Source organism: Stegostoma tigrinum, chromosome 11, assembly GCF_030684315.1.
Source record: "Stegostoma tigrinum isolate sSteTig4 chromosome 11, sSteTig4.hap1, whole genome shotgun sequence".
Classification (NCBI taxonomy): domain Eukaryota; kingdom Metazoa; phylum Chordata; class Chondrichthyes; order Orectolobiformes; family Stegostomatidae; genus Stegostoma; species Stegostoma tigrinum.
The window spans coordinates 21,983,038-21,996,500 of record NC_081364.1 but is presented as its reverse complement, the minus strand read 5'-3'; the positions used below and the strand labels follow the sequence as shown (position 1 = coordinate 21,996,500).

Here is a 13,463-nt window from a genome sequence, read left to right as displayed (position 1 = left end):
GATGCAAAATGCACTGGCTCCTGACTTCGGTGTTTGCTGCAGTCTCTGTTTGTGCAGTGCTTGTTTCCACGAACCTAAAGATAAAGCAGGTCAATATGCTTTCCTGTAGCAACTTCAATCTATCTTCTAAGCTTGCTATTTCTGAACTCACATCTTAAAAAAACAAACTTGTAATATCCCCCACAGAATTAATCTTGAAGGCAAACAGTAATATAGGAATCTTCAAATCATACTTACTCATTAATTATATTACTCCAGAAAAAAACTTTGTGAAACAAGATAACAAAGTGTGGAGCTGGATGAACACAGCAGGCCAAGCAGCATCTCAGGAGCACAAAAGAGGCTCTCTGATGAAGGGTCTAGGCCCGAAACGTCAGCTTTTGCGCTCCTAAGATGCTGCTTGGCCTGCTGTGTTCATCCAGCTCCACACTTTGTTATCTTGGATTCTCCAGCATCTGTAGTTCCCATTATCATTTATGAAACAAGAGTTTGCCTAAAAATGCAATGAAATTAGCACCATCCATCTGCGTAATTCTCTGAAAGGTTTTGGCAAACGATTTCCTGGCATTATGACAGCTTTGATCTTTATTAACATTTATATAATGTTGCACACTTTCTGACCTTTGTTCTGTTCTGAAATATAAAGCATCATTCATGTCATTTGGCTCTTTGATCCATTATCTGCTGATACAGCAAAAAAAATCTTGTGTGCTTTTTATTGAGATGCGCCATTTCAGATCAGTCTGATAGGGGTGCTGGAGGGAAGGCTGATCTTTCTTATAGTGCATATCTGCTCTTGATTGTCAATGTAATCTTTCAGGTATAGTGGTTGAACTCTTCCCCCTCATTCATAATGCATATTGTTCACTATTTACCTGTTGAAAATCTGAAGAGCAAGACATCTGTTGCCCACCGAATAAGGAAATACTGTCTATCTACTATGAAGAATTTAGCGTTACATTCAAAGTGCGACCATTTACAGAACATAGCTTTAGTGGTTGTTATTAAACTGCTGTGATTGAATGTAAATCACTCTTCAATTCACATACAAACATACAAAATAGGGGCAGAAAAGACCATTTGGCCTATATTTAAGTCATTCTTCCTGCCAAAGTTAATAACTTCACATTTTACCAGATTATAGCTCATCTGTCATATTTTTGACAAATTACTCAACCTATCTATATTTTTCTGCAAAACTTCTGATGACTCCTTCACAACATAATTTCCTATTTATCTTTGAGTCATCTGCAATGTTAACTGCAAACGTCTTTGCTTCCCTCATCTAAGTCTTTACAGTAAATTACAAAAGGATGAGACTCTAGCACAGACTCCTGTGGAACTGCTGCCATTCAAAGACAAATTTATGGATATTTTCTGTTTTCTGGTAGCCAGCTGATTTTTTTTTCTCATCCCTTATACCAATAGCTTCAACTTTCCATAACAACCTTCTATGTGCCACATTATCACATTCCTTCTGGAAATCCAATTTGCTGCTTTCAAGTCTAATAGAGCTTTTCCTGAATCTGGAGAATATTAGAAAATTAACAGCAACACAATTATTATCTTATTTGCCACTTCTGTTTTGATCCTAGACCCTGAGACTTCTCAGCCAAGAGCTCCATCTGTCTGCTTACTCCAGCTTACCTCATGATTCCACTCAGCTCCTCTCTCCCTTCTACTTCCTGATACATAGTTACTACAGGAATGTTAGTTACGTCCTGTGCAGTGAAGACTGAAGCAAAATATTTGTCTATTTCATCAGCCAATTCCTTATTATCTGCTATTAACTCTGCGTTGTCACTCATTAAAGGGTCAATATTCACTTTACTTACTCTTTTTCCATGTACCTATGGAAATACTTGCTATCTATTCTTACATTCCTCGCTAGCTTCTTTTCAGACTCTGATTTGTTCCTCCTGATTAACATTTAAGTCATCCTCTGCTGTTAGTTATATTCTGACTAATTATCTGACCTGCACTCATGTTTGAGCAGTTGGATGTTTATTCCCTTAAGTTTGGTGCTTTCTCTAGCCCCTTTGGTTAACTGAAGTTGGTGAATTCTTCTGTTAATTTTTTTTTCTTCAATGGAGAAACATACTTATTTGAAGTGTTCTGAAATATTCCCTTAAATGTCTGCCACTATGTCTCAATTGATCTATCCCTAATCTGGCTTGTCAGTTCACTGCAGCTAGCTCAGCTTTCAGGCCCACATGGTGGCCCTTATTTAAGTTTAAAGTATTAGTCTTAGACCCAATATTCTCCCTTCAAACTGGATGTAGTTATTATGAGTGATACTCTGAGGTTTCGAATCAATCCTGTCACATTGCATAATACTACAGTTACATAATCTATCTCTGGTTGGTTCTAGGATGTACTACCGTAATAAACCATTTCAAATGCATTGTGTATCTTTATTGAGGCTACTATTTCCAATCTCATTTTTTAAGTTTACATATAGATTTTATTGCAATAATCTTAAATGAAAATTCTCCAAGCTATATGACAACTGAAACTCATTGAGGAAAAACATTACAGATCTATTTGGACTGCTGAACTGTCAGGTTTTTCTTTTGACATTTTCTGATATGCATATTTTATTGAAATTCATAGCAACTGTAAACAATCTGACAATTGAGGTACACAACTTATACATTAACTGATATGAGTGACACCAACGATTAACAACAAATTCTTGTTTTTATCCAACCCTGTAGTTTGGTGGCATGGTGGCTTAGTGGTTAGCACTGCTGTCTCACAGCACCAAGGACCTGGATTTGATTTCACCTTTGGACGACTATCTGTGTGGAGTTTGCACATTCTTCCCGAGTCACTATGTGGGCCTAAATGCTGAGCTGGCTGAAGTGAACTGACATACCAGATTAGGGGTCGCTCAATAGAGACACAGTTGCAGACATTTCAGGGATATTTCAGAACACTTGAAATAAGTATGTTTCTGAAGAAGGGTCCAGGCCCGAAATGTCAGCTTTCCTGCGCCTCTAATGTTGCCTGGCCTGCTGTGTTCAGCCAGCTCTACACCTTGTTATTTCACCATGTCTGCGTGGGTTTGTTCCAGGTGCTCCAGTTTCCTTCCACAGTCCAAAGATGTGCAGGCTGGGTGGATTGGCCATGCTAAATTGCCTGTAGTGTTCAGGGGCGTGTAGATTAATTGGGTTTACAGGGGGATGGGTCTGGGTGGGATGTACTGGGGTCGCTAAGGACTTGTTAGGCCAAAGGGCCTGTTTCCACACTGTAGTGATCATATAATCTAAAACTGCTTAAAGGGAAGTAATCTGTGTGTGCTATCTTAGCCTCTCAAATTTGAAAATGGCAGTCAAAATTCCCTGATAGCCACAACAATCTGGCATTTTGCTGTCTGCATCCTATCCTACGCCTAGAATTTAATAGATTTCCAGGAGACCAGCTGTAGATGGGCAGGCAGCCATAGAATAGAATGACAACACACAAACCTATCACTTTTCTAAGAGTCGGGTCTATTTAAAATTTGCATAGTTGTCTTTGGATCCCTAGTTGGATTCTCTTGTCATACCCTGATATATTAATAACCCCTTATCAGCTAACTCTTTGTAATGCGCCTGTTGTAAAAATCTGTTCCCCATCTCTGCACATTTGGTTAGCTGCTGTGCCCTCAGCAGTCTCAACCCTACTTTCTGGAATTCCTTCCCCATGCGTCAACGTTTCCTTCTCCTCTGAACTGGTCAATCTTCCTAATGGCACATTTTCAGGTTCTGTAACTACTTTTGTTTGACTAGAATACTTATGAAGTGAATTTAAACTTTTTTTAGCATTAAATATCTTAATGATGTTCGGTAATGCAGACAGACGTGAAGTTGAAACTTTGTGGCTTTCAGTCATGAAGACTCAAACACAAGTGAACCAATTTTAGAAACGGAACAACAATCTTTTTAACATGAGATTGGGGTGTTGATTGGTTTGACCATAGAGCACAGACCATAGTTCACAATTACCAATCTATCTTTGTTAACTGATTAAATTCAAACAAGACAGTTAACTCTGATTGGTTTGGATGTTGCCATGACCAAGGATTGGATATCTCTGTATTCCTTTATTCTGTGACCAATCAGGACCCTTTTCTCATGCTGTACAAATTGTATTGATTGTTCACTGAATAAAGGGAAACAACAGTGCAAGATGAAAAATCTGGATTTCATATCTCTTTATAGCAATAATTAAACATATTTAGACATTTAATTTGTCTTTATCCAGATGCAAATCATTTGTTCAAATCAGGAATCCAAACATGCTCTCTTTGATTTAAAGAAAACATTGCATGAGTTATTCACTGGTGGGCCTCGTGCAACTTGAATAAATGTGGAACGTGAAGGCAAAACAAAGAGACTGGAAAATTACAGTCGAGGGAGTGAGAAAAATCTAAACCAAGAAAATGAGGAATATTACATTTTATTGCACCTTTTTGTGTATTCCTTCCTGTAATTTGTTGGCAATTTTCCTATATATAACTGTGTTGGATAAAACTAGATAAATTGATGAATTGTCTCCATCTATTCCTCCATGTCTCTGAATCACATGCAATCAATACATCAACCCCAAAAAAATGCATGAAAAAATATTTGTGTGAAATCTGCCTGAAATCACCACACTTCAAATGATGTGCAATGCAAATTAAATGTGTTATAACCAGATCTAGTTTAAAAAGTGGTGGACTTAATGCTGTGATTAATTTTATTTTTATGATAAAGCTATTTTTATTATTATTATTAAAATTGTACCAGACTAACACTCTTAAACCAGAGGTGATTTAGCAACATTTATAGCTCACAAGGTTACTCAACTCATCAAGTTTATAGTGGCTCTTGAGGAGCAGTTCAATTAGTTCCAATTGCCTATTTAATCTCCATAACCCACATTTCCTTTCCTTGAATCATAGAAATCCTACAGTGTGGAAACAGGCCCTTTGGTCCAATAAATCCACAGTGAACCAGAGAACATCCCACCCAGCCCCATCCCCCTATAACCCATCGAAGCACTATGGACAAGTTAGCATGCCCAATGGAGCAGCATGGTGGCTCAATGGTTAGCATGCAGCCTCACAGCACCAGGGACCCAGGTTCAATTCCAGCCTTGGGTAACTGTCTGTGTGGAGTTTGCACATTCTCCTTGTGTCTGCGTGGCTTTCCTCCGGGTGCTCCACTTTCCTCCCACAGTCCAAAGATGTGCAGGCTAGGTGGATCAGCCATGCTAAATTGCCCATAGCATTCAGGGGTGTGTGGGTTATAGGGGGACGTGTCTGGGTGGGATGCTTCAAGGGGTGGTGTGGACTTGTTGGGCCGAAGGGCCTGTTTCCACACTGTAGGGAAACTAATCAATCTATCTAACCTGCACATCTTTGGACTCAGGAGGAAACCTGAGCACCCAGAAGAAACCCACGCACTCACGGGGAAAATGTGCAAATTCCACACAGACAGTTGCCCGAGGCTAGAATCGAACCTGGGTCCCTGGTGCTGTGAGGCTGCAGTGCCAACCACTGAGCCACTGTGTCACCCTTCAAGTGCACAATTTCCAAGTGAAATTGTTGATTGTTTCCACTTCTGCGACTTTTAAGCAGTGATTTCTAGGATTAATTTTTAAAAGAAGAATTTGTATCAGAACAATTCCTTGATCTACCTAATAGTAGTAACCTAGTGGAGATTTAATGGCGTAGCTAAAAGTGGGTTTAGCATGAAAAACACTTGAATGGAATGATTAGTCTACCACTTCTTCAACTAGCAAAAAAGATTGCAGAAAATTGAGCATTTCATCATCCATGCACCCAAAGCAAAAATTCCTCAACTTTTGGACTTCCAAGGCATTAATGTGACATTATTAAAGTATGATACAAATCAAACAATTTGAGCATAATACATAAGAGCAGGAGGGGGTCATTCAATCCTTCGAGCCTGCTCTGCCATTCAATATGATGTTTGCTGATCTCATCTCAGCCTCAAATCCAATTTTCTGCCTGCTCTTCATGAACCTTCAACCCATTACTGATAAAAAAAAGTCTATCTCTGCCTTAAATTTATTCAATGTCCTGACATCCTCTGTACTCAGGGGTAGTGAATTCCACAGATTCATGATCTTTTGACAGAAGCAATTTCTCCTCAAATCTGTTTTAAATCTGCTGGCCCCATGACCTCTCATTCTATATTGCCCCACATGAGAAGACATTCAACTCTATGCCTGCTTTGTCATTTTCCTTCAGCACCTTCTCTCCCAGTGAGTGATCAGGAGACCAGTTTACTGTTGTGCTACATATGACAGACAACGCAAATGGTTAGAAATTAAAATTGAGAGTTCAGCATAGGTTGGGAAAGGTCTCATAATATTTCAGTTTTTGGTATCAAAGTGAATTGTATACCTTTCACTAATGTGTGTTTGTCGGTGGGAGAAGACCGAGCAAGCACCCGGAGTTTTGGCCAGATCTTGTCGATTCGTTCTTGTTCAACCTTAAAATCAAATAAACAATTATTTTAACAGATTTCCTCAAATGGGTCATTCAAACAGCATCTGTGCAAATATAATGAGGTTTTAACATAACCCAAAAGAAATTGTTATAAATTATAAAGGTTGTAATTATTTTTGCTGTCTTTATGAATAAAACAAACCATCCAATTGTCTCATTATCCTACTGAATATTGCCTGATGTGCTCTTACTCATCAAACTAAAAAAGATATCGAGAAATAATTTCTAATGCAATATACAATTAGAACAAGAAAAAGCTGGAAATACTCTTAGGTTAAGCAGCATCATTGGAGAAAACATGTCCAGTCAATTAACTTTAATCAGAATACCATTAACCTACCAATGATGGATAGCATTAACAAGTGTGGAATGCAACTCAATAACTTGCCTCCACCTTACCTCGGTTTTTCACCTTTTGTGTATCAGCATAAAATTATTTTTTGGTACTAATCAATTTTGATTGGCAGCATCATTCAATGAATGGAGTAAGATACATATATACAGCAAACAATCTAGTCCAGATGGGCGATTTGTACCACTTCATATAAAGCCTGGAATATGTGACCATTATCGTAAGGATATGCTGAGCTCAAATCTAGTAAGGTGCAGCTCAGAGGAGTGACACAAATGGAATTAAGTGGCAGATGATGCTTATATATTAATTCACGGATTGCACTTGATTGATTATATATATGGGACGGGGAGGGACCGTAGGTGTATGTAATCAGTGATCTTGGAAATTAGGGTGTGTGGGTAGAACTAAAACTCTGACCAAACAGTGTATATTTTGACTTCATCTATCTAGCATTTACTCTCTGGTATTTAATATTGGTAGATATTGAAATTTAAGTATTATCATAACTAAAGAGAGATTTGGACAAAGCTTCAGTGAGGTGGTTGAACATAAATGTAAAGTATTGTGGTATCGTTGTTTACTCCTGTTTTCTGAATGCAAACCTATGACAAATAAGGTAACTGTTGTTTATTTACCAAAGAAGAAACAAGGAATTTCCTGAATACCTTCACCACCACACGAAAGCAAGATAAATAACAAGGTTTGTTTTACAAAATTGGAGATTTTGGAATTCAAATTCAGACATGAATGAAGGCTTGGCTACTTTCATGGATACGGTTTATCAAAAAGATGATCTAACGACTGTTTATGAGATTGGGTCAGATTTTGAAAAATTCTGAAGGAGTGAAAATGGAAAGAACTGCTGATGCTGTAAATCAGGAACAAAAACAAAGTTGTTGGAAAAGGTCAGCAGGTCTGGCAGCATCTGTGAAGGAAAAAACAGAGTTAAGATTTCGAGTTCTGAGGAAGGGTCACCAGACCCGAAATGTTAACTCTGTTTTTACCTTCACAGATGCTGCCAGACTTGAAGGAGTGAAGATAGTTCCATAAAGAGTAGATAATGGTAATGTAAAGTGGCTACTGTTTTACCAGACCATATGACCGTTCTCTCATTAGAGAGAGATAGCTGGTTGCAGTTTAACCTGAGGATCACGATGCTTCAGACAAAGCGATAAGGAGAATCCTCAGCTGGTGCAGAAATTGAACCCATACTATTGGCATCACTCTGCATTACAAACCAGCTGGAATAAGTGTACAAACTTGCACATGATAATTATAATGTCAAAGCCAAGCTAGTGGCACAAGATTTTGAAGAGTTTTAAGGTGATCAGGTTAGATTCCCTACAGTGTGGAAACAGGTCCTTCAACCCAACCAGTCCACACTGCCCCTTGAAGCATCCCATCAAGACCCATCCCCCTATAACCCACACACCCCTGAACACTATGGGCAATTTAGCATGGCTGATCCACCTAGCCTGCACATCTTTGGACTGTGGGAGGAAACCAGAGCGCCCAGAGGAAACCCACGCAGACACAGGGAGAACGTGCAAACTTCACACAGACGGTCATCCGAGGCTGGGATCGAACCTGGTCCCTAGCGCTGTGAGGCTGCAGTGCTAACACTCAGCCACCGTGCTGCCCACTGTGCTGTGAAAAGGGAAAGACTTAAAAGGAACCTGATGGGCAAATTTTTCATGCTAATGATGGTACGTGTATGGAACAAGCTGCCAGAGGTGATGGAGGCAGGTACAATTACAACATTCAAATGGCATCTGGCTACATTTATAGGAAAGTTTTACATGGATATGGGCCAAAAGCTGGTAATGGGACTGGATCACTTTAGGACATCTGGTCAGCTTGGACAGGTTGGCCTGAAGGGCCTGTTTCTGTACTATATTACTCTATGACTCCAGATAAACTGGAACACTAAGATAAAATAGGAGATTCACCAAAGGCAGGAAAAAAAAAGTTGGAAGATTTTCTTAATTTGTTTGCAACAAGTAATTGGGAATATAGATAGATTAATAGGAAAATAGCATGTCTGCAGGGAGATCAATTCAAAAGGAAGATTTTCCTCACCTGACAAAAATGGCACTAAATGCAAAGGGGTCTCTCTAGAAGTTAAATAAATGTGTTTATATGTGTGCAATTATGTTGCTTATTGCGATATTACAAGTTTATCTCTGTACAGCCAAAATGAATGAATATTTTCAGGTACTCCCTTATCACTGTCAGGCTATCCTTAGATAATGGATTTTTTTGCACCTTTGGCACTGTATCAATTAAAGTTGAAGATGTTCTCAATGTTGATGTTACACTGGCCAGTGTTAACAATTGCAAACAGCTCTCCTTGTACAACATATTGTTTGATGTGTAAACAAAAAGCTCCTTACATTTCTTGAAAAGTTAAAGAAAGCATTGTCTGACCAATCTATAATTAATTATTTGTTCATACATCTCATTGAAGACGTGTGATTTGTCTAAAGAAGTAGAGTTTGGGTGCAGTGTTCGTTTCTATCATTGGCTTTGCTTCTCTTTTCTGCCTCTGTTTCCCTCATTTTTCACTGCTGCTGTTCCTTTTCTGGCCGCCTTCTATTTAAGAGTATGGTTATGAGTTTGAAAGCCTCATCGATTGAAATTGAAGGCTTGTGGGTATAGCTTTCAGCCTCTAGATGGTGCACATGCTGAATATGGAATGATAATATCACAGAGACAGTAGGAACTGCAGATGCTGGAGAATCTGAGATAACAAGGTTTGGACCTGGATGAACACAGCAGGGGACATCGAATAAGGAGTAAGCCATTTAGGAATGAGACAAAGTAGAATTTCTTCACTCTGAGGTTGGTGATTCTTTAGTGGCATGGTGGCTCAGTGGTCAGCACTGTCACCTCACAGCGCCAGGGACCCAGGTTCAATTCCAGCTCAGGCAACCGTCTGTGTGGAGCTTGCACATTTTCCTTGTGTCTGTGTGGGTTTCTTCCGACAGTTTAAAGATGTGCAGGCTAGGTAGGTCAGTCATGCTAAGTTGACCATTGTGTTCAGGGGTGTGTGGGTTATAGGGGGATGAGTCTGGGTGGGTTGCTCCAAGGGTCAGTGTGGACTTGTTGGGCTGAAGGGCCTGTTTCCACACTGTAGGTAATCTTTAAGAAAAGGTACAATCTTCAAAGTGTACAAAACCCTTTAAAGTATATTTCCAGCTGTATTTTACTTTAGAAAAGCTTTGTAGGTGTGCTGTTTGGAGCATTAAACTATACTTTTTAAAAGAAAATTTGAACGACAAGCACTTGTTTCTTGGCTAATAAGAAGAAAGGGTCAAGGGAGATAGTGTTAACTACCTCAGCACAAGACTATAACCTTCAGCCTTGCTTGTAATGCAACTTTACTGTAAGATTATCTATTTACTGAAAATGTTAGATTTTAATCAGAAAGAAATTAGCTGCCTTCTGTACTCAAACTCAATACTGCATATCAGAATTTCTTGAGATCGAGGTCTGTTGTCCAGTTGAACTTCAATTCATTTTCAAAATATCTGCCAACACAACTTGGAGTATTCATTATAAGTGGCCACACTGTTAACCATGATGTGTGTTTTGCCTGCAACAAGTTATCTTTACCTGATACGTTAATGCTTATGTGAAGAGAAATCAGAGCGATCATTTTAGGCCTAGTGAGCCCCACCTCAGAATGCAGTTCTGAGGAAGAGTCACTTGATCCAAAACTTTAAGATGTTGCCAGACCTGCTGAGTTTCTCCAGCAGTTCATGTTTTTGTTTCAGATGTTCAGCACCCACCATTCTTTCTTTTATTTGAGATTGAAATCTTGAGTTGCCCCTCCCTGGTAGCATATGGCACAGTAACCTGATACCTTGTTGGCAAAGTTGACACTCCCTCACATATACAACCCCTTGTCTTGCCCCATTCCCTGTTTAAGCAGCCAGAGAATGTACCTGTCCTTAGCTAGATTCTGCCTGAAGAGAGTGGGGCGTGAGGGAATCAAAAGTTTGGAAAAAGGCTGGAAAGGCTAATGGCGATCAGATGAGTCCATAGAAGATCAAAAGCTGCAGGCTGGTAGCACAATGGAGAAAGAGACAGGCATCAGAAAGATTGGGTTGAAGACAAGTTGGAGATGGAAACCATGACTTGAGCAGATATTGAGGTTTAGGTTGTGGGAGATTTGCTCATTGTAGAGGGTCTAATTACAGGATTGGGGTCTGATCATAGCGGGTTAATTAGTGGAGACGAGCAGTAATGGTCAATCATAGGGGAGAGAGGCAGGGTCGCTTGGTGGTATGGGGGGAGCAATGGAAAATGACGGGGAAAAAAAATTGTCAAACCTCCTACTAACACTGAAGCCTGCTCTGCTTTACCACTTTATGGCTATTCACCAACTCAATGCCATTTCCCTGCACTATCCCCTTATTTCTTGATGTCAATAGCATCTCGAAATCTATCAATCAATTTCTGTCTTAAGCATAGTGACCAACTAAGCTTCCCATTTGGCTAGGGTAGTGAACACTATTGAATCACCAACCTCAGAGTGAAGAAATTCTACTTTGCCTCATTCATAAATGGCTTACTCCTTATTCGATGCCCCCTGGTCCTAGACCCACCTCCCACCCACCAAGGAAAAACCTCAGCTTTTGTTTTGTCCAGACCTGTAAGAAGTTTGCAAGTTCAATGAAATCATCTTTCATTCTCCTGAACTCTGGGGAATACAGGCCCATTCTACTTAGTCTCTGTTACAGGTCAGTCCCAGGATTTAGTCTGATGAACCTCCGTTGCCCTCGCTCAATGGCAATATATCCTCCCTTCGATAAGTGGAAAGTTATACTTGTCATGAAGGCAATGGAAAAGTCAAACTCCATGGTACTGTAGAGCAATTAAAAGGTTTAAATTACATTCAAGGGAAAAATAATTCAATTTCAGAAAGATTAGTGATTTTATTTTCATCAATATATCAGTCAATAGATGATGTAATGCTACAATCTACTCTTTTGTTAACAATTTCAACCAGTTTGTTAAAGTATGATTGATTTTGCCATGACTTAAATTATTGCAAAGATATATAATATGTTTAGTGGTACAAGACCAATTGCCTGACAAATCCAATCACTTTATCTTTGTTGATTAACACTTCAACCTTCTGCAAGTGTAGAATGCGATGAGTTAAGTACAGAATCAATTGCAAAGTGAAATGGAGTTGTACAATGTGGCAATTATTGATTATTGTCATGATATATGCTTTCTATTATCAAAGTTTTAAACACAAGAAGTTAAAAGTTGTTAACATGAAGGCAAAATTTTGCACTAGCTGGAAATCTGTAACAGAGAATGCTGGAGAAACTCACAAAGTCTGGCAGCATCTGCGGACAGTGAAACAAAATTAACTTTTCAGTTCCAGTATGAGTCCTCTTTAGGACTATGGAATTAGTTCAGTACTTCAGAATTATTGACATGAATGGTTACAAAATGATAATTAGATTTGTTGTGTACATTCGAAACAACAAAACCAAGTTCTACATACAACTAACTATGGACTAACAATTTACATTATCACCTTTTTGTTCAGTTGCCTAAAACGAAGAATCTTCAAAACTACACAGATCACAAAGATCTCAAGCTCACTGCTCTGTGGAGCTAGTTGATCTCAGCTGGTTGAAGGTTGGACTGTACAGGGACTCCTGGTTTTATCAGGAGATATCAGCCCGTGTTCTTGTTGCTTATTATGTATTGTGTTGTTATCAGGTAAGTATAGGGGAAGAATGGATTATGACAATTTTCAAAGATGAACAAACTGGCAACACTTGAGGGCTGAAATTCTCAAGCCATTTTCCTATTAATCTCTCAGCAAATCAGTGAAACATATTTTAAAAAAAATAAAAATTGTTGTTTGCAGCATATTAATCTGACTGTAAACACTAGGCCTTTGAATTCACTTTCAAATTTGATAAAATCATCATCAGGAGGAATATTACCTGATTGATTACATCAGCAATAAGTGATGGAAATCGTGTTTGACTGATTTAATAAAGCTTACGATCAGATAATTGAGATGTTGGATGAGGGGAGTGCAGATGCAACATGTGAATATTTGCTGATATATCTCAGCAAAGTTGCCAGCCAGGGTATTAATGAGGAAGCAGCAGTATGTGAAGAAAATTAGCAAAATAGTAAACAAATTGGGATTTTAAAGGGCATCCATAGCTCGTCCCACTGGCCATGAAGTCAGAGGCAATGTTGTCTTCTATGGCCCTGGAAGCAACAAGTACATTTTAGATAGCAAAGCTTTACCTGGAGTCATGACTTCATCTCTGAGACAAAATGTCTGCTTCCAAGAGCTGTCAGCCAGTCAGAACATTGGAACCAACTGTCCCACCCAGAGCAGTAGCACCAGGCCAGAGGATAGATCAAAGGGATCAGTTCTTGCCAGGGCTAATCAGTCATGCCTGAGCGAGATGTGGTGGGAGGGTGGGGATGGAGGTGGAATCTGATGGCAGGATGGGAGTCTTCCAGAGGACTAAAAAGATTCTAAGTACTGGGTTTCACATGGTGTCCAGTGAGGGGAGTCTCTCCATGTGACAACTTGCCTGCTTGTGAAATACC

The 13,463-nt window shown here is 39.3% G+C and overlaps 1 protein-coding gene across 26 annotated transcripts in view; it reads right to left on the bottom strand.

The window, feature by feature from the left end:
• The window catches only part of atp2b2 (ATPase plasma membrane Ca2+ transporting 2), a 793,123-nt gene that overhangs the window by 60,306 nt on the left and 719,354 nt on the right, over positions 1-13,463 (bottom strand). For all 26 annotated transcript variants that reach the window (XM_048547367.2, XM_059649827.1, XM_048547364.2 and 23 more), the window contains one exon: positions 6,401-6,488. In XM_048547367.2, coding sequence (XP_048403324.1) covers positions 6,401-6,488 — 88 coding nt within the window. The remainder of the gene's footprint in view (positions 1-6,400; positions 6,489-13,463) is intronic.